At 49.2% G+C, this 25,684-nt stretch overlaps 2 protein-coding genes across 2 annotated transcripts; one reads left to right on the top strand and one right to left on the bottom strand.

Annotated features, from left to right (window-relative positions):
* Positions 1–10,419: 10,419 nt before the first annotated feature.
* Positions 10,420–11,391, bottom strand: LOC138734306 (olfactory receptor 14A16-like). Its single transcript, XM_069881916.1, has one exon. The coding sequence runs from the start codon at positions 11,374–11,376 to the stop codon at positions 10,420–10,422; it is 957 nt and encodes a 318-aa protein (XP_069738017.1). The 5' UTR covers positions 11,377–11,391.
* Positions 11,392–23,553: 12,162 nt separating this feature from the next.
* Positions 23,554–24,510, top strand: LOC138734305 (olfactory receptor 14A16-like). The gene has a single exon (XM_069881914.1). It carries the CDS (start codon positions 23,554–23,556, stop codon positions 24,508–24,510), a length of 957 nt encoding a protein of 318 aa, XP_069738015.1.
* The last annotated feature ends 1,174 nt before the right edge of the window (positions 24,511–25,684 follow it).

Here is a 25,684-nt window from a genome sequence, read left to right as displayed (position 1 = left end):
TATGACTCTTTTATGACCCAACCCTTCTCTGAACCAACCCTATTTTGATCCTTCTATGATCAAAACCTTATAAAATGTGAAAAATCTAACACTTCTATGACCTGACTCTTCCATAGCCTGACTATCCTGTGACCTGAATCATCTGTAACACAGTTCTGCTATGAGACTTCTATGACCCAACACTTCTATAAACCTTCTATGACTGAACTCTCCTATTACTACTCTATGACACAACTCTTCAATCACCTGTGACACAACCCTTTACAACTCCATGGAGCTGTGTAAGAGCCTTGACATCTCACGTAACTCTAGAGGTCTGTATTTGGAATTACATGGAATAACTGCTCCCAAATTGATTTGGCCATGAAATACCACTTTGATTTGGCAATATGAGTATGTTCATGACACCAGTGTCATTGGAGTCAAAGCTAGATCTGCCTGCCCAGGGCCTGGGGGTCAGGGCTTGGCCTTTCTGCTTCGTCAATCAAACTCAGGCTTGTCGCAGTGTCACAGCTGCCTGCACAGCACCTTTGCCTGCCTACAATCATGGCTTTGAATTCTTGGCTCTAATGAGTCCCTGGGGAGGCTTTGCAACTAACAGTACTCACTGAGACCAATTAATACTTCAAGACACTCTGAGTTCTGTTTTTGACTTCTTGAGAGCTTCACTTCATCTTCTCTAAGAAGTTGAGGTTCAAGGACTCATCAGCAAATCCACCCTGGGTCTCATTAAACTACAGAAAGCCTTAACGAGCTCTTTGTCTGCCTGGAGATTTTTTCAGGTCTTCAAGGCTTGCACAGGTCCTTGGAGTCATTTCCCAGTGTGGCTGAAGAGGAAAATTTCAAAGTGCACCTAAAAATATATATATTTTAGTTTAAACTTTGTATTTCTGTAATTTTAAGAATCATAGAATGGTTTGGGTTGGACGGGACCTTAAAACCCATCCAGTTCCAACCCCCTTGCCATGGGCAGGGACACCTCCCACTGGACCAGGCAGCTCTAGGCTCCATCTAGGCTGACCTTGGACACGTCCAGAGAGGGGGCATCCAGAGGTTCCCTGGGCAACCTGGGCCACTGCCTCACCACCTTCTTTGTGGATGATTTCTTCCTAATGCCCAAGCTAAATCTCCACCCTTAAAATACAAAGCTATCCCCCCTTCAACCTGCCCTTTTCCCCCCTTTTTCCTGCCCTTGCAAAAAGACCCTCCCTTGCTTTCTTGTGACCAATTTCAGGCATTAGAAGGCCACTATAACGCTTCCCTGAGGCCTTCTCTTCTCCAGGCTGAGGAAGTTCCAAGAGAAGGTCAATATTTCTTTGGAATATCTGTTTTCAAAGGGCATGGGGTTGGTGGAGGTCTCTTGTGAGTGAGGACAAGCAAGTGTCCTGGTGCCTGGGTCCATCTCCTCAGGGCACTCCTCAGCCAGCCATGTCTCTGCCCATATTGCTCCATGGAAGTGTTTTTGACTTATGGCTGAGCAAAATATAGTTCAATAGGTGAAAGAAAAAAGATAAAAACTAACATAATCAAACCCCAAAACCAATGCAAAAGCCATCACTTGCCACCTCCCTCAAGCAGACTGACACCCCACCAGTCTACCATGACCTGTTACCTTGAACGATAAAAATCTCCACTTTTTCAGGCACAGTTTTTATCACTGAGCATGGCATCTATGTTATGAGATCTCCCTCTGCTCAGCCGGGGTCAGCTCTCCTGCCTGTGTCCCCCTGACAACTTCTTGCCCACCCCCAGACACTCCCTGGGAGGAACAGAGGGAGCAACTCTTGACGTTGGGCAAAGGATGAGGTGTGACCTCCTTGCCCGCAGTGGGAGGGGAGGGCTGGGGAGAGCCCAGAACTTGGGAATGGGGAGAAATCACCCTTTTGGGTCCCAAAGCCTAGGTTTGGGGTATGAACCCTCATTTTTTTTCTGACCCTCCCTTTTTGAGCTTCAAAAACTAATTATCAAGCCAAAAGCACCATTTCTAAGGCCCAAAGTCTGAATTATTTTATGTCCACGGCCTCAGTTTCAGAGACAAAACCCTCTAAAAGGGTTCAAATCTCTTTTTCAGCCCTCAAAGATTCATTTTCAGGGAACAAAGACTCATTTTATTATCAAGTCCACGTTTTGAGGGCTCAAATCCTCATTTTGAGCCTCTCCACTTCCATTTTTAGGGCACAAAACCCTAGTGTTTGTTACCACAGCATCATTTTAGGGCATAAAGCCTGTTCTCAGGGCTCTAAGCCTCAGTTTCAGTTTCAAAGCATCATTTGTAGGACCTAATTCCTTCTTTTGAGGCTCCCAACTCTCATGGAAAGGATCCAACCCCCTCTTTTACAGATGAACCCTCGAATGGAGCACACGAATGGCTCATTTTAAGAGCCTCAAATCCTCATTCAGTGCCTCTCAGTGACTCATATTTAGAATTATCAACAATTTTTCAGTGCCTCTCAGGGTGTTGCTGCCCCTGGCAGTGGGGCTGTGACACGGTGCAGTGAGTGTGAGGGGAAGAGCCCACCCTGCAGGTGCAGGGCCCTGAAGATCTGCACATAGGACACCACAATGAAAACAAAACAACCAAATGCTACTAAGACACTCACCACAACAAGGCAAATCTCCCTGAAGTAGGAGTCGGAGCAGGAGAGCTTGAGGCCAGTGCCCTGGGGCACCTTCCCAGTCTGTCCCTGTCACCAAGGACACCAACTGGCCTCCCTTCCTGCACCCTCCGTCCAAGGGCATGGAATGATAGAACAAGGGGGAATAGTCTTAAAATGGAAGGGGGAAGATTTTGATTAGATATTAGGAAGAAAACATTCACAAAGAAGGTGGTGAGGAAGTGGATCAGGTTGCCCAGGGAAGTTGTGGATGTTCCACCTCTAGACGTGTTCAACGTCATGCTGGATGGGCCTTGACCAGCCTGCTCCAGTGGGAGGTGTCCCTGCCCATGGCAAGGGGGTTGGAACTGGATGGGCTTTAGGGTCCCGTCCAACCCAAACCATTCTATGATTCTTAAAAGTACGGAAATACAAAGTTTAAACTAAAATATATATTTTTTAAGTGCACTTTGAAATACTCCTCTTCAGCCACACAGGAGTTAAACTAAAATATATATATTTTTAAGTGCACTTTGAAATACTCCTCTTCAGCCACACAGACTCCAAGGAGCTGTGTGAGGCTTGAAGACCTAAAGAAATCTCCAGGCAGAGAAAGAGCTCATTAAAGCTTTCTGTAGTTAATGATACCCAGGGTGGATTTGCTGATGAGTCAACCTCAGCTTCTTAGAGAAGATGGAGTGAATCTCTCAAGAAGTCCAAAGCAGAACTCAGAGTACCCTGAAGTCTTAATTGGTCTCAGTGAGGATTGTTAGTGACAAAGCCTCCCCAGGGACTCATTAGAGCCCAGAATTGGAGGCCATGATTGCAGCAAGGCAAAGGTGCTGTGCAGGCAGCTGTGATGCTGAGAAAAGTCTGGGTTTGCTTGGTGAAGCAGAATCATAGAATCATAGAATAACCAGGTTGGAAGAGACCCACCGGATCATCGAGTCCAATCATTCCTATCAAACACTAAACCATGCCCCTTAGCACCTCGTCCACCCGTGCCTTAAACACCTCCAGGGAAGGTGACTCAACCACCTCCCTGGGCAGCATGTTCCCAGTGCCCAATGACCCTTTCTGTGAAAAATATTTCCCTACTGTCTAGCCTAAACCTCCCCTGGTGGTGCTTGAGGCCATTCCCTCTTGTCCTGTCCCCTGTCACTTGGCAGAAAGGCCAAGGCCTGACCCCAGGCCCTGGGAAGGCAGATCTGGCTTTGACTCCAGTGATGCTGGTGTCATGAACATTCTCACATTGCTGAATCAAAGTGGGAGCAGTTATTCCATGTAATTCCAAATACAGGCCTGCTTGGTTACGTGAGATGCCAAGGATCTCACAGCTCCATGCAGTGGCATAAGAGTTGGGTCATAGAAGGTCATAAAAGGGCTTGATCACGGTCAAGCATTAGAACAATTCAGTGTGATAATTGTCGGGTCATAGAAGAGTCAGATCATGGAGTAACCAAAGAGTTTGGTTTGAGATGGTTCGTAAAAGTGTTAGGTCACAGAAGCCTAATAGCTAGGTCAGGTCATAGAAGTCTCATTGCAGAACTGGGTCATGGAAGATTGAGGTCATAAAAGGGTCATAGAATGTTTAGGTCAAGGAAGAGTTGAGTCATTGAAGTCTGAAAGTTTCCTAGGGGTTACCAGGGGTTTGGTCTTAGAAGGGTCATAGACAGTTTGGTCCAGAGAAGAGTTGGTTCAGAGAAGGGTCGGGTCATAGACAAGTCATATAACCATGTAATCATACAAGAGTCATAGAAGAATCAGGTCATGAAGATTGAGGTGGTGGAGAGTCAGCACATAGAAGACTTTGTTTTAGAAAGTACATGACAGTGTTAGGTAATAGAAAGTTTACATCATAGAAGTGCCAGGTCATAGAAAATGAAGCTCATATAAGATTCCAGTCATATAGGAGTTTGGAGGATTCACATCATAGCAGGTCAAGTCAAAGACGTGTCAAGTAATCATAGGGTCTCAGAAGAGTTGGGTCATAGAAGATTCTGGTCATAGATGTGTCTGATCATAGAGGTGTTGCAGCATAGATAATTCATGCCACAGAAGCATTTGGTCCTAGAAATTCATGTCATAGAAGAGTCAGAGAATAATCAGGTCATAGAAGGTGATTGAAGGGTTGGGTCAAAGAAGACCGGAGTCATGGAATGGCCTGATCATGTAAGAGATGGGTCACAGAACAGTTGGGTCACAGATTATTCGGGTCATAGGGGAGTTGGGCCATAGAAAGTCGTAGAAGAGTAAGAGAAGGGTGGGGTCGTAGAAGGTTTGGGTTATAGAAGGCTCAATTTTCAGAAGTGTTGTTTTATGAAAAGGGAGATCATAGAAGAGCTGGGTCACAGAAAGGTCAGATCATAGAAGAGATAGAGAAGTATCATTTATGGTAGGGTCTGGTCATAAAAGTTTCATAGAAAATGTGGGTCATATAAGGATCGTAGAAGAGTCAGAAAATAAAAGATTCGAGTAATAGAAGGGCCATATAAACATCGGGTCATAAAAGAGTCATTAGAGGAGTGAGGTCATAGAAGGTCGAGGCCACAGAAGAACTGGGTCATAGAAGAGACATCTCATATAAGTGTCTGGTCATGGAGGAGTCAGGTCCTACAGGAGTCAGGTCATAGAAGTGTCAGGTCATAACAGGGCCAGGTCATAAAGATGTTGGGTAATAGGAAGAAGGTGAGACAAAATCTGCCCAAGGGAAATCCAGTTCCCTTCTCTTTCAGATATCCGGAAATAGGATCTGAGTGGACAAGGTCTGGGGCACAGCCTTTCTCTCTCCTGCACGCTTTTGGCCATTTAGGAAAAGGACATTCAATGCAGGAGTAATGCCAGGGGTCAGGGAGTTCCCCCAGTCTCCATGACCTTTGGAAGATGTTGGAGAGTGGCCTCACTGTCCTATAGACAGGGAAGGATTGTGGTGGCTTAAGTGATTCCTGACTTTATCCCCATCCACCACTCACAGATCTCCTCCAGAGTCCTGCCCTGAGTCACAGATGCCTGGGAGACCTTGCTGGGAAAGCTGGAGGACAGGAGGAGACAAGGAATCTCAGATTTGTTCCTTATTAGATGTAGCAGTGGTCACTCAGTATATGTTTCTTTAACAGTTCCTGAAGCAGCAACAGCTCTGTCACCAGCACTAACAGCTCCAGCTCCTCCTGCCTGTGCCCCTGGCTGAGGGCATTGCTGACCCTTGGGGCTGAAGCCCTGCAGCTGTGGCACCAGGCAAGCTCACCCCTGCCATGAGGAAACCTGGGACCAAGTGACCAAGACCCCATGTGTGCAAAGGCTTTTTTTAGAGCAGATACGTGGCTGGGACAGAAGAGAGCTGAGTGTCTTTCCAGCCCCAGGTCTTACGACCCAGGATGAAATGCCTGAAATCACTCAATGGAATACAACCTCACAGCTTGGAGAAATGAGATCATTACCTTTCACCTTCCTGGGGTCCTGTCTAAAGATGGGAAAAGAAAAGTGATTCTTATTCCCCGTTACTTTTCTAACAGGAGCAATGACACCGCAAGAAAGAGGTTTCTCATCCCAGCTAGTCCCTGGAGGCAAACAAACCTCATTGCCTTCTATGATAAAGTGACTCAGCTACTGGATGAGGGAAAGGCTGTGGATGTATCTTCCTGGACTTCAGTAAAGCCTTTGACACGGTTTCTCACAGCATTCTGCTTGAAAAACTGTCACCTCTGGCCTGGACAGACACACACTCTCCTGGGTGGAAAACTGGTTGGATGGAGGGCCCAGAGAGTGGTGGGAAATGGAGTTAACTCCAGCTGGAGGCCAGTGACAAGTGGGGTTCCCCAGGGCTCAGTGCTGGGTCCTGTTCAATGTCTTTATGAATGACCTGGATGAAGGCATCAAGCGCACCCTTAGCAAGTTTGCAGATGACACTAAGCTGCGTGGAAGTGTCAATCTGCTGGAGGGTAGGGAGGCTCTGCAAAGGGATCTGAACAGGCTGGACCGTTGGGCTGAGTCCAACGGTATGAGGTTTAACAAGGCCAAATGCCGGGTCCTGCGCTTGGGGCACAACAACCCTGGGCAGCTCCAGACTAGGAGAAGTCTGGCTGGAAAGCTGCCTGGAGGAGAAGGACCTGGGGGTGTTGGTTGACAGCCGACTGAACGTGAGGCAGCAGTGGCCCAGGTGGCCAAGAAGGACAATGGCATCTTGGCTTGGATCAGAAATGGCGTGACCAGCAGCTCCAGGGAGGTTCTTCTCCCTCTGGACTTGGCGCTGGTGAGACCGCTCCTTGAATCCTGTGTTCAGTTCTGGGAACCTCACGACAAGAAGGATGCTGAGGCTCTGGAACGAGTCCAGAGAAGAGCAATGAAGCTGGTGAAGGGACTGGAGAACAGGCCTTGTGAGGAACAGCTGAGAGAGCTGGGGGTGTTTAGCCTGGAGAAGAGGAGGCTGAGGGGAGACCTCATTGCTCTCTATAACTACCTGAAAGGAGGTTGTAGAGAGGAGGGTGCTGGCCTCTTCTCCCAAGTGACAGGGGACAGGACAAGAGGGAATGCCTCATGTTCTGCCAGGGGACGTTTAGGCTGGACATTAGGAAAAAAATTTTCACAGTAAGTGTTATTGGGCACTGGCAGAGGCTTCCCAGGGAGGTGGTGAGTCACCTTCCCTGGAGGTGTTTAAGGCACAGGCGAATGAGGTGCTGAAGGGCATGGTTTAGTGTTTGATAGGAATGGTTGGACTCAATGATCCGGTGGGTCTCTTCCAACCTGGTGATTCTATGATTCAATTCTTCTATAACTGCAGGAAGCTGAGTGAGAGCCTTCGCATCTCCCATAACCCTACAGGCCTGTATTTGGAATTACATCGAATAACTGCTGTGATTCGGATTCAGCAATGTCAAAATGTTCATAGCACAAGTGCCATTGTAGCCAAAGCCAGATCTGCCTGCCCAGGGCCTGGGGGTCAGGGCTTGGCCTTTGTTCTTCATCAATCAAACCCAGGCTTTTCTCAGCATCACAGCTGCCTGCACAGCGCCTTTGCATTCCTGCAGTCATGGCCTCTAATTCTGGGCTCTAACAAGTCCCTGGGGAGGCTTTGTCACTAACAATCCCCACTGAGACGAGTTAAGACTCGAGGAATTTAGAGCTTTTGCTTTTGACTCCTTGAGATGTTTCCTCAATCTCCTCTCAGCAGTGGTCATTCAAGGACATAGCAGCAAACCCACCCTAGGTCTCATTAGACTACAGAAAGGCTTAACAAGCTCTTTCTCTTCCTGTTGTTTTCTTAAGGTCTTCAAGGCTTGCACAGCTCCTTGCAGTCATTTCCTAGTGTGGTTAAAGAGGAAGATTTCAAAATGCACCTAAGAAAAATATGTTTTAGTTTATGGTTTATATTTCCATACTTTTCAGAATCATAGAATGGTTTGGTTTGGAAGTTATTTAAAGCCCATCCAGTTCCAACCCCCTTGCCATGGGCAGGGACACCTCCCACAGGACCAGGCTGCTCAAGGCCCCATCCCAGCTGGCCTTGAACACCTTGAGGGATGGGGCAGCCACGGCTTCCCTGAGCAACCAAGGCCACTGCCTCACCATCTTTTTTTGTGAAGAGCGTCTTCCTAATGTCTAATCTAAATCTTCTGCTCAACAATTTAAAACATTTCTCATTGTCCTGTCACTCCCTGCGGTTGTAAAAGTCCCTCCCCAGCTTTCTTGGTGACCCCCTTCAGGTACTGGAAGGCTGCTCTAAGGTTTCCCTGAAGCATTGTCTCCTGCACACTGAGGAAGTTCCAGGAGAAGATCAAAATTTCTTAAGAAATATTTTCTTCTGAAAAGACATGGGATTGGTGGGGGATTTCTGTGAATGACGACAAGCAGGCATCCTGGGGCCCAGGTCAACCTCCTCAGGGCACAACGTCCCTGCATAAAAATAGTTTAATAACAAAAAATAGTTTATAGACCTAAAAATAGTTTAATAGATGAAAGAAAAAAGATAAAAAGCGAACATAAACCCAAACCTAAAACCAATCTAAATACTATCACCACCCATCACTTTGATCAATAAAAATCTCCACTTCTTTCTTCTCCTGGCATACTTTTTATCCCTGAGTGTGGCATCTATGTTATGGAATCTCCCTCTGGTCAGACGGGGTCAGCTCTCCTGCCTGTGTCCCCCTGACAACGTCTTGCCCACCCCTGGACACTCCCTGGGAGGAGCAGAGGGAGCAACTCTTGACGCTGGGTGAACGAGACAATCGCTGCCCTCACACTTCTGGCACCAGGACGATGCCACAGGACCCATTGAGTCTCACATTTCTAAAAGAAAGTGAAGAAACTGGAGAGGACCTTGAGGAGGTCTGCCAGGATGGAGTTAGGGGCCACAGCATGAGGGGTGAGGACACACTTTGGCCTGGTGGGGAAGCTCAGGACAACCTGCTATGTGGGTCTCTACATCTTAAGCTCATAGAAAAACCTAGGGAACAAGAGAGCTCTGATGACCTCTAGTCCAATGCTCAGCTCCAAGCAGGGTCAGCTCTGAGGTCACGTCAGGCTGCCGAGTCCATGTCAGCATCCACAGAGGGAGTTTAGACATCAACAACGCACTAAAGCCACCATTAAGAGAAAAAATTTTGGCATTTGACCTTGTCCACGAACACAGCTACCGGTCGGCCACGGTTCCTGTGACGCTTGGGAACATCCATCTTCTTGCCCCCAGGAGTGGGATCATTCTGTCTCCTGGCCCATCTCCAGCCCATGGGGTGCTTTACGCTGGAAACAGAATTCTAACAATGAATTTCAGCTTAATGCTCAGACCTTCCACCAGCACAAGGGCTGGGAAGTAGATCTCAGGTGTGAAGAGAGCAGCCCTAGAAAGACTGGGTGCTGGTCATCCCTTGCAGTGCGCTGAAAAAGCCAAATGTGGTTCTTGAGGCAGGACAACTGGAACTGATGAGCATCCTTCTATCACCTTGTTAAACTAGTTCAAGAGCTGGGTGCATAAGAAGCTGCCCACTGATTCCTCATGTTCTGGAGGCACCACTCGGTGCCACCCAAGTCACACTTCTGGGTCACATGAACCACTTTTCAGTTCTTATTGAAACTATAGATTGTGACAGATACCCAGGTGACAGGTGGCCAATACTTTGTGCAGCAGCTCTTCGATGTCTCCCAACTCTGATGGCCCTACGTGTCTCACAGAGGAATCGCCCCACCATTCCGTGATCTGCCCATGGTTGCTCCAACTCACGCTGTTGCCTCTTTGTAGCATTTCAGATTTAGGGATCCTGGTAGGAAAAGGCCTCACTGTCTTGATCCTGGCTTTGCTGGAAACCCTAAAGCGTGCAACCATAGGCTGCTGGGACCCAGCGTTACAGAAGTCCAGATAGATCACATTCTATGCTTTAAATTAGTGCAATAATCACATTTTAAACACCCAAACATGACGTAAACCACAGACAGCCTGATCAAGCTCAGAGCCCTCAGGCTTTACAGCAACGCAATGTCTGAGGAGAAGAGTGTGGAAGAGGAGAGAGAACAGCTCCGGGGGATCAAGTGTTGGTGCCTGGCAGTGCTGCTGTGCCGGGACTCTTTTCCCCTCCACCCATGCCCACAGGAACTGTCCTTGCAACTCCAGAAAGGTCTTGGAGAAAAGGTATCAGGAAACAAAAGGTAAGGAATACCCCTTTATTTTATTAAAAGACAGAGAGCACAGCTCCTCATGTACACAGCCAATCAATAAGAGAAGATAGTAAATTAAAAACATGACGACAACATTGTCCTGATTGAAAAACCAGCAACACCACAAAAAAAAAAAAAAAAAGCCACTCTGGGCCTGCCCCGAGTTGCATGATAACTGTTATGCAGAAAGTTGTGAGTTGTTCATTGCTTCAGAGAACCATCCAGTTATCAGTTTCCTCATTGCACCCTTGAGCTGCTGGTTTCTCAAGCTGTAGATGAGGGGGTTCAGTGCTGGAGGCAACACTGAGTACAGCAATGACACCAAAATGTCCAGGGATGGAGAGGAGATGGAGAGGGGCTTCAAGCTGGAAAACATTCCAGTGCTGATAAAGAGGGAGACCACGGCCAGGTGAGGGAGGCACGTGGAAAAGGCTTTCTGCCGTCCCTGCTGAGAGGGGATCCTCAGCACAGCCCTGAAGATCTGCACATAGGACACCACAATGAAAACAAAACAACCAAATGCTACTAAGACACTGACCACGAGAAGGCAAATCTCCCTGAAGTAGGAGTGTGAGCAGGAGAGCTTGAGGATCTGGGGGATTTCACAGAAGAACTGGTCCACAGCATTGTCCTTGCACAGGGGCAGGGAAAATGTACTGGCCGTGTGCAGCAGAGCATTGAGAAACCCAGCGCCCCAGGCAGCTGCTGCCATGTGGACACAAGCTCTGCTGCCCAGGAGGGTCCCGTAGTGCAGGGGTTTGCAGATGGCAAAGTAGCGGTCGTAGGACATGATGGTGAGAAGAGAATACTCTGCTGAAATGAGAAAGGCATAGAGAAAGACTTGGGCAACACATCCCATGTAGGAAATGGCCTTGGTGTCCCAAAGAGAATTGGCCATGGATTTAGGGACAGTGGTGGAGATGGAGCCCAGGTCGAGGAGGGAGAGGTTGAGGAGGAAGAAATACATGGAGGTGTGGAGGTGGTGGTCCCAGGTGATGGTGATGATGATGAGGCCGTTGCCAAGGAGGGCAGCCAGGTAGATGCCCAGGAAGAGCCAGAAGTGCAAGAGCTGCAGCTCCCATGTGTCTGTGAATGCCAGGAGGAGGAACTGGGTGATGGAGCTGCTGTTGGACATCTGCTGCCGCTGAGCATGGGGCACTGTCACAGGAAGAAAGACAGTGACAAGTTAGGGGGAGAATTTCCTGAGCCAAACCAAAGCCCTTTCTCATTCCCCTCCCCTGCTGCACACCCCCTGCCCCTTCTCACCCAACCCCTCCTTCAGCTCCGTGCCTGCAGCCCCGCTTGGTTCCGGCTGAATGTGCCAGGGGGACCAGGGCCTCTGCCCGCTGGCTGTGAGGAGTCAGCCCTGCTCTGCAGCAGGGGGTCATGGGGACGGTGGGGACAGGGGACACTGCTGGGGTTCAGCTTTGTCCTGTGGATCTGCTCCTTTTCTTGTCCTGGACTTGCACCTTTCTGAGATGAAGGGATTCACACTCCCGTGTTACCCTAAAAAGCCACCAGACCCTGCTGAGATCACAGGGACCCGCCTCACACCACTGAATGCCTCACCCTCCCCTAAGGTCTCAGCACCCACTTTCAGCTCAGGACACACACGGCTCATTTCACAAAACCAACAGCATTTTCTCTCTCCTAACATCTCTGAGCTTCTCCATGGTTCTTTCAGGTATCACAAAGATGTGATAGGACAGGTTTGCATCCAGGAGGAAGCTCAGAGCTTGGAAGGACACCTCACGGAGAGCCAAGTGATGGCATTTGATTGCTGGAGATTCAGCTCCTTCCCCAGACCCACTGACTGCATTGCCCACAGCCTCACAGCTCAGAGCACAGTCGGGACATGGGTTCCCATGGACACAACTGCAGGAAAGGAGCCACCAGGGCAGTGGGTGACTCTGCAGCTGAAACTCCCATTCCCAGAGAGCCTGGCAGTGAGAAGAAGAGAACATGAGCAAGAACAGAGTCAGAGGGAGAAAAGGGGCAAAGGGAGTGAGCGTCTGGCGGCAAGAGGCCAGGGCAGAGACAGCCGGGCACGCAGACAGCATTTCCATTCCCCGTCTCTGCTCACCCCCTCCTAGACACCAACCTCGCAGTGCAGCTCAGGAGTCTCAGGGATTTGTTCAACCATGAGAGCCTCTTGTTCCCATTCTCCCCCCAAATTCTCCAGGAGTAGGAAAATGAAAACACAAACTCAGGAAAGCTCCTCATTGTTAAAAAAATCCCTGCCTTGATTTTCCCCCAGAATTTTCCCTTCAGAAATATCCTGGGGTGACCTGGAGCCATGAGCAGCCCTGACCCACACAGGACCCTGTCAGCAGCTGGAGGTCCTCTCCTGCCAGGAAATCCTTCTTCCCCATCCCCAGCTTCTCCCCACAGCACCACGTGGAGTTCCCTGGGCAGGTGGCAGAGTCTCTGCTCTGGCACCCAGAGCCTGGGGTGCAGGGACCCTGCTCTCAAGGACAGCCTGAGGCACGCATGCTGCAATCCCTGACTTTACAGCCATTCCAAACTGCCTCACAAGAGCCCCCTCCTCACAGATCCCAAGAGCTGGGAGTGTGCCAGCTTTAAGAGATGCTGCCAGGATCTACACCGGCATTGCCCCACACTCAGACTTACCGTGTCCAGACCTGCAAAGTTTTCTCCTCCAGTCAGCTCCCAGTCATCCTCCTGACCACCTTTAAACTTGCTCTGCCTTGCTCTTCTCTCTGAGAAATGCTGGGATTTTTCTTCTTCCTGCTGGGTTGTGCAGAGGAGCTGCTCCTGGTCAGAGCTCACTCTTTGTAGTGCTGCCAGGTTTCCAGGAGCTCCCTCCATCCCAGGAGCCCAGTGCAGCTCAGCAGCAGAGGAGCAGCCCAGCGAATTTAATGACCCCTCTGGTGAGTTTGATGCTGAGTCCATGAACCTCAGCCCTTAGAAGAAGTTGAACAAACTTCTTGATGAATTAATGTCAGATTCAGACTCCAACGTTTCTTGTTAATGGGTCCCACTGAGGGCACTGCTGAGAAAGCATCTCCAGGGCCCAGTTAGAGCAGAAAACTGGGGGCAGCGATGACAGGCTGGGAAAGGCAAGATAAAGGTGTCTCTGATGCTGAGTCAGCCTGGATGTGTTTCATTAATCCAAAGGCCCAAGCCCTGACCCCATTAAACAAATGGCCAGTCCTGACTCCCAGTCCCTGGGAAGGAAGATCTTGTCTCTCACCCATTCCTCAAGGCTCATCCTGGGACAGTGAGTGGGATGTGGAGATGGGCAATACCAAGGGCAGGACTATGGTACGACACCTCCCAGGCTCCTAAGTATGGACAAGGGGGCAATGAGGCCCCAGGGTCGGAAGGATTTGTCATCTCCTCATAGGAATCAGTGTCAGAGACAGAAACCATCCCCAAAGCCATGACAAGGCTACCCTGTTAGGGAGCTTTTATCTTTTCCACATGCGTCTGTCCTCTCCACCACTGACTGTCCCACAGTGTTGCATCACTCGTGCCTCTTGCCCTGCAGGCTGCAGCCATCTCCCCAGGTGCCTCACCTTGCTGTCACCTTCCTTTGCTGTTATCTCTCTGGCCTCCCTGGCTCTTCCTTGAGACTCAAAGCCCTGGAATGATCCAGACGCCTTCTGGGTGACATGTGGTAGCACAGCAGCCCTTGGAGTGATATTTCTTTCCCCTCGTGTCCAGCTTGGACCTCCTGAGCTACACTTTGTGGCACTATTTCTTTCACATGTCCTTTTCCACCATGAAGAAAAGTTCCACCACCCTTGGAACTGCCCTTCGATCACTCTCAGGCAGCCCCTACAGTGTCTGCAGTCTCCACATCACTAAGCCCAGGACCACTGGTCATGTTTTCGAGGCCTCCAAACCCCATCTCAGGAGATCTCTGGGCACCCTCCAGAGGGTTTGCAGTTAACTCATAGCAGTCACAGGCCAAGAAAGACAGAGTGGGAATTTTTACCATGGCAGAACTGGCAGAACAAGGGACAACAGCTTTAAGCTGGAAGAGAGAAGATTTAGATTGGATCTAAGGAAAAACAAGGTAAGATGGGAATGGCAAGACCCCGGCACAGGTTGCCTAGAGAAGTTGTGGATGCACCAACTCTGGAAGTGTCCAAGATTGGGAACTTTGTGCAACCTGAATGATGTCCCCACCCATAGCAGAAGAGTTGGAACTGGATGATCTTTTAGGTCCCTTCCCACCTAAACCATCCTATGATTCCTTCATTCTAATCTCCCTAACCCCTTCTCCACAGGGCTACAAAGACCTGTAGAAATCACATAGGTGTTTTAATATGACCTAGTTCCAATAAAAAGAAACCATTGCTATTTCTAGGGCATGAATTGCCAAGTTTTCAGAGAAAGAATTCAAAACCCAGAAGGTGAAATATTTATTCAAAGCAAGTTCCAGTGTCTCTGTGGGAGACATTCACCAAGTGGGTCAGCGGGAGCCTCCCAGGATGACGTTGCCAACTGAGGATGGGGTTTCTGCCTCTGGGTCTGGGACTCATGATGGGAAACCAGGAAGAGCATGTGGGGACTGTGCAAGAGCTGCCAGGGGATGTCCAGGAAAGGACCAAAGGCAAGGAAAGGGTGGGATCAGGGTGGTTTGTGGAGGAACAGACATGGGAAAACAGAGAGGAAAGGGGATAAAAGATGCTGGACATCAGTCAACAGGGGACTGGTTAGGAGACCTGGAACCTGATTGGATGAATCCCATGGGATAACAGCCCTGCAGAGAAGAGGAGTTCACAGAGCAGTTTGAAGGTCAAAGAGAACCTCTTCCAGCTCATCACGGTCCAGCTTTATTTGCAGCTGAACGCAAGAAGTTTTGGATCCCAATTCCCTTCCTGCCTGGGGAAAGGGGAATGAGAGAAGGGGACTTGTGAGGTAGAAACTAAAACTGAAACATCTTAATGAAACAACAATAATAACAAGGAATATCTATTTGTATAAGGAAATTGTAAATATATACAAATATGTGATTGCCTCACCTTGGTGACTCCATCATCACTGATGCTTCAGAGCAGGCATGGAGGGAAGGTCCTGGGCTGGACACAGCAGCAGGAGAGAGCTGGACTTAGGAACAGGATTCAGGAGAGCACGGATCTGGGATCACTGCATGTGCTGTAACTGACTGGCTGGGCCAGTCAAATCAGTCAAAATCAGACTTTGGGCCTTAAAAATCAGGCTCTTAAAATGTCTGTTTAGACACAAATAAATGACAGTTTGGACCCTCAAAATCTAACTGTGGATTCTAAAAATTCTATGAGTCCGAAAAAACAGGTTGGAACCCTGGAACTGAGGATTTCATCCCAAAACGTGAGACTCTGGGCACTATACGGATGGGTGCGGTGCTACAAATGAGTCTTTTGACCCTGCAAGGGAGGAGAACCTCTTGGTTCCTCTGTGGCCCCAAGAAAAGAAGTTCTGGTCCTGACTGCAGGGCTTTGGATGCTCCAGTGGAGGTTTCAAGCTGTAAAAGAGAGGTTAGGATCCTTTCCATTAGAGACTGGAGCCTGGAGCTTTAAAAGGAGGGTTTGGGTCCTACAAATGGTGCTTTGAAACTGAAACTGAGTCCTTGAGCCTGGACTTCAGGTTTTCTGCCCTGAAAGGATGATGTGGTAGCAAACGGGAAGGCTTTGCACCCTAGAATGGGACTGTGCCCTATAGCAAGGCTTTTGGCCCCAAAAGGGAGGTGTCCCCCAGCCCCCCCCACTGTTAACAGGCAACGGTTCAGCCTCAGGTCTCAGGTCAGGGGGATCTGCAGAAGCTGAGGGGCAGGGAGGGCAGAGCCAGGGGATGGGATGGGGCTTCTGCACCACAAAGAGGGGGTTCTGGCCCCAAAATGGGCCTGGGGGCACTGGCAGGAGGTGCTGCATCCACACAGGACTCTGGCCCCTCAGTCACACAAGCACAGAACCATTAAGGCGGAAAAGCCTCTGGGCTCTCCCAGCCCCAGCCCAGCCCCGTGCATGGAACGTCCTGAGGCGTCAAATCTGCTGGGTTTGAATCCCCAGGGGTGGAGAATCCCCTGCTGCCCTGGAGCCTCGGCCGGGGCTGCACCACGCTCACACAAAGGCATTTTCCCTCCTGTCCATCCAAGAAGGATCCTGTTCTTCTGGACAAGAATGTGGACGTTCCCAGGTGTCACAGGAGCCATGGCCGATAGATAGCTGTGTCCATGGAGCCGTCAAATGCCAAAATCCTTTCTTTTAACTGTGGCCTCAGTGCCTTGTTGATGTCTAAACTCTCTGTGTGGATGCTGACGTGGACTGAGCAGCCTGGTCTGTCTGACCTCAGAGCTGGCCCTGCTTGGAGCTGGTACTGGACTGGAGATCATCTGAGCTCTCTTTTTCTCTAAGTTCTTCTAGGACCACAAGATGTAGAGACCCACTTAGCAGGTTGTCCCCAGCCTCCCCAGCAGGCCAAAGTGTGTCCTCACTCCTCATGCAGTGGCCCCTAACTCCATCCTGCCAGACCTCCTCCAGGGCCTCTCCTCTCCAGTTTCTCCACTTTCCTTTTGAAATGTGAGACTCACTGGGTCCTGTGGCATCGTCCTGGTGCCAGAAGAGTGAGGGCACCGATTGTCTCCTTTGCCCAGCACCAAGAGTTGTTCCTTCTTCTCCCTCCCAGTGGGAGGAATAGTTTTAAAATGGAAGGTGGAAGATTTAGGTTAAACGTTAGGAAGAAATCATTCACAAAGAAGGTGGTGAGTTAATGGCCCAGGTTGCCCAGGGAAGCTCTGGATGTGCCCTCCCTGGAGGGGTTCAAGGTCAGGCTGGATGGGGCCTTGAGCAGCCTGGTCCAGTGGGAGGTGTCCCTGCCCATGGCAAGGGGCTTAGAACTGGATGGGCTTTAAGGTCCCTTCCAACCCAAACCATTCTATCATTTTGAAAAGTATAGAAATAAAAGTTTAAACTAAAATATATTTTCCTTAGGTGCACTTTGAAATCTTCCTCTTTAACCACGCTGGGAAATGACTTCAAGGAGCTGTACAAGGCTTGAAGACCTGAAGAAATCTCCAGGCAGACAAAGAGCTCGTCAAGGCTTTCTGTAGTTTAATGAGACCCAGGGTGGATTTGCTTATGAGTCCTTGAATCTCAACTTCTTGGAGAAGATGAAGTGAAGCTCTCAAGAAGTCCAAAGCAGAACTCAGAGTACCTTGAAGTATTAATTGGTCTCAATGAGTATTGTTAGTAACAAAGCCTCCCCAGGGACTTGTTAGAGCTGATAATTGGAAGTCATGGTTGCAGACAGGCAAAGGCACTGTGCAGGCAGCTGTGATGCTGAGAAAAATGTTTGGTTTTCTTGATGAAGCAGAAAGGCCAAGGCCTGACCCCCAGACCCTGGGCAGGCAGATCTGGTTATGGCTACGACGACACTGGTGTCATGAACATTCCCACATTGCTGAATCAAACTGGAAGCAGTTATTCCATGTAATGCCCAATAGAGGCCCATGTAGTTATGGGAGATTCCAAGGCTCTCACACAGTTCCATGGAGTTGTAGAAGAGTTTGGTCATATATGCGCAGGGTCATAAAAGTGTTTGGCCATAGAAGAGTGAGAGAAAACTTGTGTGTGAGAAGTGCCAGGTGATGGAAGAGTTGAGTCCTAGAGGAGTAACAGAGAAGTGCAGTCATAGACGGTTTATAAAAGTGTTGGGTCACAGAATTCTCATGGCAGAACTGGGTCATAGATGACTCGGGTGTTAAAAGGGTCAGAGAATATTCAGGCCATAGAATAGCCGAGTCATAGTAGTGTGAATTTATTTAGATTTTAGAAAGGTTTGGTCATAGAAGGGTCACAATAGGGTTGGTTCAGAGAAGGGTTGGGTCATTGAAGAATCGTAAAACTGCTTGGGTCATGGAAGAATCTGTTCACAGAAGGTTCATGGAAGAGTCAGGTCATGGAAAGTCACATCATAGAACAGTCAGACAACAGCCAGGTCATAGAATGGAGTGTCGGGTCATAGAAGGCTTGAGTCATGGAAGGCCCTGGTTATATAAGAGATGGGTCACAGAGGAGTTGAGTTACAGATGAGTCAGGTCATAGAGGAATAATAAAAGAGTTCAGTTGTAGAAGGTTCATAGAAGTCTGGTCACAAAATTTTTGGGTAATAGAAGTGTCAAGTCACAGAATCATGAGAGTTTATTTGGAAAATAGAAAAGTGTGGTCAGAGAAGGGTGAGAGAAGAGTCAGGTCATGGAAATGTCAGGTCATAAAATGGTTGAGTCATAGATTATTTTGGTCACAGAGGATTCAGGCCATAGAAGGATCATAGTCAAATTGGGTCATAGAAGGCTTGATTCCTAGAAGGCTCCGACCCTAGATGAGTCAGATGAAAGAGAAGTGAAGGAAGAGTGGGGTGGTAGAAAAGTTGGTTCATAGAAAGGTCATAGAAGACTAGGAGTGTAGAAGGGCTGTGTCAGTGAAATGTCAAGTTATAAGAGCATTAGGTCATAGAAGGGTCATAGAATTGTTTGGTCATAGAAATCAACAAAAATGGTGATGGCTCATATAAAAGTCAGGTCATAGAAGGGTCACTTTATAGTAGGTTTTGTTCATAGAACAGTTGGGTCATTGGAAGATTGGGTTTTAGAAGAGTTGGGTCATAGAAGCGTCAGGCAGAGATGATTTGTGTCACAGAAGAATCTTAGAAGACTTGGGCCATAGAAAGTCAAATCATACAAGAGTCAGAGGACAGTCAAGCCATAGAAGGTCATAGAAGCCTCATGTCACAGAAGGATCTGAACATATAAATTAGGTCAAAAAAGAGTCGGGTTATGGGTGAGTCATAACATGGAGAAGGAATAGAACAGTTCAGTCATAAAAGGCTCATAGAGTTGCTGGGTCACAGAAGTCTCAAGCGATAAAAGATTTGGGTTATAAGAAGGGTCATAAAAGATTTGGGTCATGGAAGAGTTGAGTAATAGAAACATGAGAATTTAGTAAGGAAAAGGAAGGAAGAGATCACAGAAAGGTCTTAGAAGAGTCAGGTCATAGAAGTGTTGGGTCATAGAAGAGTTGGGTGAACAATTATTCAGAACATAGAGGATTTGGGTCACAGAGGAGTCAGCCCATAGAAGGATCATACTCGAATTGGGTCATAGAAGGCTTGATTCCTAGAAGGCTCCGACCCTAGATGAGTCGGATCAAAGAGAAGTGAAGGAAGAGTGAGGTGGTAGAAGAGTTGGTTCATAGGAAGGTCATAGAAGATTAGGAGTGTAGAAGGGCTGTGTCAGTGAAATATCAAGTTATAAGAGCATTAGGTCATAGAAGGGTCATAGAATTGTTTGGTCATAGAAATCAACAAAAATGGTGATGGCTCATATAAAAGTCAGGTCATAGAAGGGTCACTTTATAGTAGGTTTTCTTCATAGAACAGTTGGGTCATGGGAAGATCGGGTTTTAGAAGAGTTGGGTCATAGAAGCGTCAGGCAGAGATGATTTGTGTCACAGAAGAATCATAGAAGACTTGGGCCATAGAAAGTCAAATCATACAAGAGTCAGAGGACAGTCAAGCCATAGAAGGTCATAGAAGCCTCATGTCACAGAAGGATCTGAACATATAAATTAGGTCAAAAAAGAGTCGGGTTATGGGTGAGTCATAACATGGAGAAGGAATAGAACAGTTCAGTCATAAAAGGCTCATAGAGTTGCTGGGTCACAGAAGTCTCAGGCGATAAAAGATTTGGGTTATAAGAAGGGTCATAAGAGTTTGGGTCATGGAAGAGTTGAGTAGTAGAAACATGAGAATTTAGTCAGGAAAAGGAAGGAACAGGTCATAGAAATGTCTTAGAAGAGTCAGGTCATAGAAGTGTTTGATCATAAAAGAGTTGGGTCAAAAGTAATTCAGATCATAGAAGAGGTGGGTCATAGAAGGATGGTGAGACACAGTCTGCCCAAGGGAAATTGAGTCAACTTCACGTTCACATACCCAGAAATAGAATCTGAGGAGACATCTGGGCAAAGCCTTTAGATCCCCTGCTCATCCAATGGCTATTTCTGAAAAGGACTTTTTATGTGGAAGTGGTGCCAGTAGTCAGGGAGTTCCCCCCATCTCCATGGCCTCGTGAACATGATGGAGAGTGGCCTCATGTGAGACCATCCTCCTCACTCAGCAACCTCGGATGCTGCCCCTCCTGTCCCACAGACTGGGAGGGATTGGGTTTGCTCAAGTGATCCCTGACTTGATCCCCAGTCACCACTGGCTGATCTCCTCCAGAGTCCTGCCCTGAGTCACAGAGGCCTGGGAGACCTTGCTGGGGAAGACAGAGGCAAAGAGGACACAGGGAATATCAGATCTGTCTGCACCTGCTCTTTCTAAATTCAACACTGCCCACACAGTGCCCTTTACTGTTCCTGAAAAAGGAAACACTCATCATGGAACCTCATAAATGGCCTTTCAAGTTGAGACTGAATCACAATCTGGACCCTTACTTGGAGGATGCTGTCCTTGAAGACCATCTCTCCTGAGCTCTGTGACCATATCCCAGCTCTGTCTCCCACAGAAACAGCTCCAGCTCCTCCTGCCTGTGCCCCAGGCTGAGGGCATTGCTGCCCACTGGGGCTGAAGCCCTGCAGCTGTAGCAACAGGCAACCTCTTCCCTGCCGTCAGGAAACCTGGGACCAAGTTTCTACGACCCCATTTTTGTGCAAAGGCTTTGCTTAGAGCAGAGACACAGCTGGGAGAGAAGGGAGCTGAGTGTCTTTCCAGCCCCAGGTCTTAAGACCCAGGATGAAATGCCTGAATTGAATCAATGTAACAGATCCCCCCAGCTTGGAGAAATGAGATCATTCCCTGTTACCTTCCTGCTGTCCTATCTAATGATGGGACAAAAATATCGATTCTCTTGCCCAGGTATTTTTCCAACAGGAGCTGTGACACTGCAGGACAGAAGTGTCTCTTCCCAGCTGAGGGAGGGAACATGAGGGCTGGCTTCAGCCTGTTTCTCAGCAGGTTCCCCTGGAGCCCCAGGGACACCTCGAGGGAGCCCAGAGCGGGCAGAGAAAGCGCTGCCTTGGGCTGTTCCTCTGTCGCTGAGCTGGGCTGGGCTCCTGGGACAGCGTGAGCTGAGAACGAGAGGGCAGTTCTGAAAAGAGACAGCTCTGGCCAGGAGAAGCTCCTCTGCCAAGCCCAGCAGGACTGAGGGCACTGCCTGCAGGCAGCAAGAAGAGATAACTGAGGGAGACAGTAATCTGGAGTGGGAGCAGTGCTGAGTGTTCTCTCCGGGAGAAATCATCACAGTCACAAATACAGTAAGTCTCTGGGTGCAGGGCAGGGCAGTCACAGTTCCTGGGAAGATCTCATAAAACTGGCCTGTGCCACAGCTTTTGGAATCCATGAGGAGGACTCTCAGAGTTTGTCTAGTGCAGAAGAGAGAGACACCGTTCTGCAGCCAGGATTCTCCACTGCACCCCCAAAGGACTGGGTGTGACGGCTTTGAGTACAGCCAAGGGTGCCCTGGGCTGTCCTTCAGCTCCCGGCCAGGAAGCTCCCTGCGCTCCTGTGGGGGGAAGGAGCGACCCCCGGCAGGGCAGGGCAGGGTCCACCTGCTCTCCAGAGGGTGCTGTGTGTGTCAGGGCTGCTCACAGCTCCAGGTCACTCCCACAGCTCCAGGTCACCCCCACAGCACTTGCAGAGGGTCTTTTTGTAGAATGACATTGAGGCAGCATCTACCTGGAAGCGATGGAGTCTATGCTTTCAGGTTTCCACTCCTGGTGCTGGTGCCGGGGTGGGCACTGGGGATGAGAATTTATTTCTCTGTTCTTGAAAGGCACTGGTACTCCAGTTCCTGTTAGGATTTGTGTGAGCTGCTCCTCAGCCCCTGCACACCCAGAGATGCCTCTGGGCAGGGCCCCACTGCCAGGAGGGGTCTGCAGGGCAGAGCTGAGCACACTGTGTGTGGGGTGGACTCTGCAAGCACAGACAGGGAGGAGATCCAGGGACAGAGAAATAGCTCCCAGCAGCGACAAGATCCAGAAAGCAGAGACTTGGGCAGGGATGGAAAAGGATCTGTTTCCATTAACACCATGGGAAGGGGTATTGGGTCATCTCCCTGCCACCCCCTGCAGTGCAGACATCTAGGATGGAGCAAACCTGCCCTCTGCTGTCCCACCTCTTCTCCTCAGGCCATGGCTGGTCAGTAACCTCAGCACCCTCATCACTTCAAAGTAGAAATTACCAACCCCCTGACTGTCTGTGTCTCTGCTGGCTCCCTCTGCAGCAGTGCTGTGCATGTCTCCCTCTTCCCCCTCCTGTCTTTGCTCACCCGAACCTTCTGGGATGGGGTTTGGGTTAAGCTGTAGCTCAAAGACCAGTCCTGTGGGTCCTGCCATGCAGGCGTAGCCATGGGAGTAAAGACTCAAATCCCTCTCCTAACTGACAGGTTCAAGCAATGCAAATGAGCAGATTCTCCTTACAGGACATCCCGCATTTGTGACATTTGATTCTTTGCTTGCAGGGTGCTGCTGTGCTTCAGGCTGCCCTCCAGAAGGGCAGAGCTCTCCCATGGTGTCTCGGTGTCATCTGGCAGTCCCACGGGGAAGACACCTCACACTAAAGCCATGGAAGTGCTGCTCATCGTCTGTGTGGAGGAAGCAGCAATGAGCCCTCTGTGTCCCTGGCTGGGAGGGGAGAGCTGAGATCCTCCTCCAGTAGGAGGGGGTGAGGCTATTTGGAGATCTGCACTGGGAAAATGGATTCCTCTGCTCCCAGAAGTGCCAGTTTCTTTGGCTGGGAACACTCGAGTGCAAAAATTCTCCAGAATAGGTCAGCTGAGACCAGGGCTGATGGACAGACTGGCTGTGCTCACTCTGCATGAAGGGACAGTCGGTTTGCCTGTCAGGACTCAGGAGTGGGTCCTTCACTTGGAGTGAAGAGGAAAAGCCAGGAGTTTCTGCATCAAAAACATCCTGAGCTGTGTTGAGGTAACCAGGACAGAAGTCAGAAACCATAATCCCCTCAGCTCTGCTCTTAAGTCGTGTGAATGGGGAGGGGCAGTGTTGGAAAGCTCTTTGATAACAGGAGTGGATTCATCCCGATATCATCCTGTGTTCCATTCTCGGTTGCTGTAGGGCAGGACGGACTCCTGCAGAGCCCACATCACAGCCTCCTCCTCCCCGGGACACCCTCAGCGCGGAACATCCAGACCTTGTGAAAGGGACCTGCCAAAGGTTTTCCTTAGTGCACAGGCACACTGCTGGGGGCGGTTTTGTGGGATGTGTCTTTGATTTTGCTGAAAGAAGTCTCTCCTAACTTGTTAGGTTCTTCTCCTTCTTAGACAGTGTCCTATGCCCAGAGGCAGCAGATGTCCAACAGCAGCTCCATCACTCAGTTCCTCCTCCTGGCATTCGCAGACACTCGGAAGCTGCAGCTCTTGCACTTCTGCCTCTTCCTGGGCATCTACCTGGCTGCCCTCCTGGGCAACGGCCTCATCATCACCACCGTCGCCTGTGACCACCACCTCCACACCCCCATGTACTTCTTCCTCCTCAACCTTTCACTTCTTGATGTGGGCGCCATCTCAACCACTGTCCCCAAATCCATGGCCAATTCCCTCTGGGACATCAGGGCCATCTCCTACATGGGATGTGTTGCCCAAGTTTTTCTATTTATCTTCTTGTTTGGTGCAGAGTATTCTCTTCTCACCATCATGTCCTACGACCGCTACGTTGCCATCTTCAAACCCCTGCACTACGGGACCCTCCTGGGCAGCAGAGCTTGTGTCCACATGGCAACAGCTGCCTGGGGTGCTGGGTTTCTCTATGCTCTGCTGCACACGGCCAATACATTTTCCCTGCCCCTCTGCCAGGACAATGCTGTGGACGAGTTCTTCTGTGAAATTCCACAGATCCTCAAGCTCTCCTGCTCAGATTCCTACCTCAGGGAGGCTGGGCTTCTTAGTGGCAGTTCCTGTTTAGTATTTGGCTGTTTTATGTTCATTGTGGTGTCCTATGTGCAGATCTTCAGGGCTGTGCTGAGGATCCCCTCTGAGCAGGGATGGCAGAAAGCCTTTTCCACGTGCCTCCCTCACCTGGCCATGGTCTCCCTTTTTATAAGCACTGCAGGGTTTGCCTATCTGAAACCTCCTTCCTTCTCCTCTCCACTCTTGGACCTGGTGGTGTCATTGCTGTACTCCGTGGTGCCTCCAGCACTGAACCCCCTCATCTACAGCTTGAGGAATCAGCAGCTCAAGGATGCAGTGTGGAAACTAATAACTGGATGGTTCTATCAAGCAATAAACTGCTCATCATCTTCTCCATAGCAGTTATCATGCTACTCATGGCAGGTCCAGACTGGCTTCTCTGTTGGTTGTTGGTGTGCTGGTTTTTCACTTGTGAAATGTCTTCACTGTCTCCCTGTGTGATGTGATGGAGAACACCTGCAGCTGCTTGCTGGATGATGCAAACTGGGTGGAGGCCTCCAACAACCTCATCTGGTTCACCCTCCTCTAACCATGAGAAAGAGATAAGAGGATGCTCAGGGCTTTCTTCAGACCCGAGTTATTCTAGGATTCAGTGAATATTTCCCTTGGAGAGATTCTGCCTTGATTTTTGAAGACAGACTTGGTGAAGGGAGAATTAAAATTTAAGAGTCAAACCAGGAGATATAAAATGTGTCAACACAAACACAGCAGTTCCTGTGAAGGATGTTTCTCCACTCCAGTCATTAATAGGAAACATATTTTATAGATTTGATAAAACAAGCATACACTAAATTGGCAACAGGAGGTGCAGGAAGCTAAGGGCCATTGAGAGGAACATCAGGGCTCTGGGGTGCAAGTAGGGTTTAGATCCATTCCAACACTAAGGAATGAGGAGCAAGAGGTCAGAAAGGATCACTTGATTAATACCTGCCTCTGAACCTGGTGTGAGGAGAAATAAACTGGGTTCTTTGATCATGGACTGGACCACGCACCCCCAAGCATCCTTACTAAGGATGAAGCATGCTTGTCTCCAAGGGGTACTACAGTCCTTGTAAAAAATCTAGCAGGGCTCATAAATAGAGCTTTAGACTAGATGTGAAGGGCGAGGGGGACAAAGCCAGGCTAGTCAGGACTGAGCCTGGAAGTGGAACTCTGGTGCCTGTGAGATGCTGTGCTAGCAAGGACCTCCAGTATGTCACTACAGAGCGAGTAGGGGCGAGTACATCTGGTGATGGAAGGATGAAACCGGCACTGAGGGGTTAGACATTGCAAGGACCAGTCAATTGGGAATGAACACTATTCCCTTTACAAGGGCTGAGGGATCACCAGCCCAGCTGACGTGCATTTACACCAACGCACGTGGCGTGGGGAATAAGAAGGAGGAGTTGGAAGCTGTCATAGGGCAAGGAGGCTACGATGTCGTTGCCATCATGGAAATGTGGTGGGACGACTCGTGTAACTGGAGTGCAGCTATGGTGGGTACAAACTATTCAGGCGGGACAGAAAGGGTACA

This window comes from Phaenicophaeus curvirostris, unplaced genomic scaffold (genome assembly GCF_032191515.1).
Source record: "Phaenicophaeus curvirostris isolate KB17595 unplaced genomic scaffold, BPBGC_Pcur_1.0 scaffold_71, whole genome shotgun sequence".
Taxonomy (NCBI): Eukaryota; Metazoa; Chordata; class Aves; order Cuculiformes; family Cuculidae; genus Phaenicophaeus; species Phaenicophaeus curvirostris.
The sequence above is the reverse complement of the archived record's forward strand: the minus strand, read 5'-3'. Positions and strand labels throughout refer to the sequence as shown.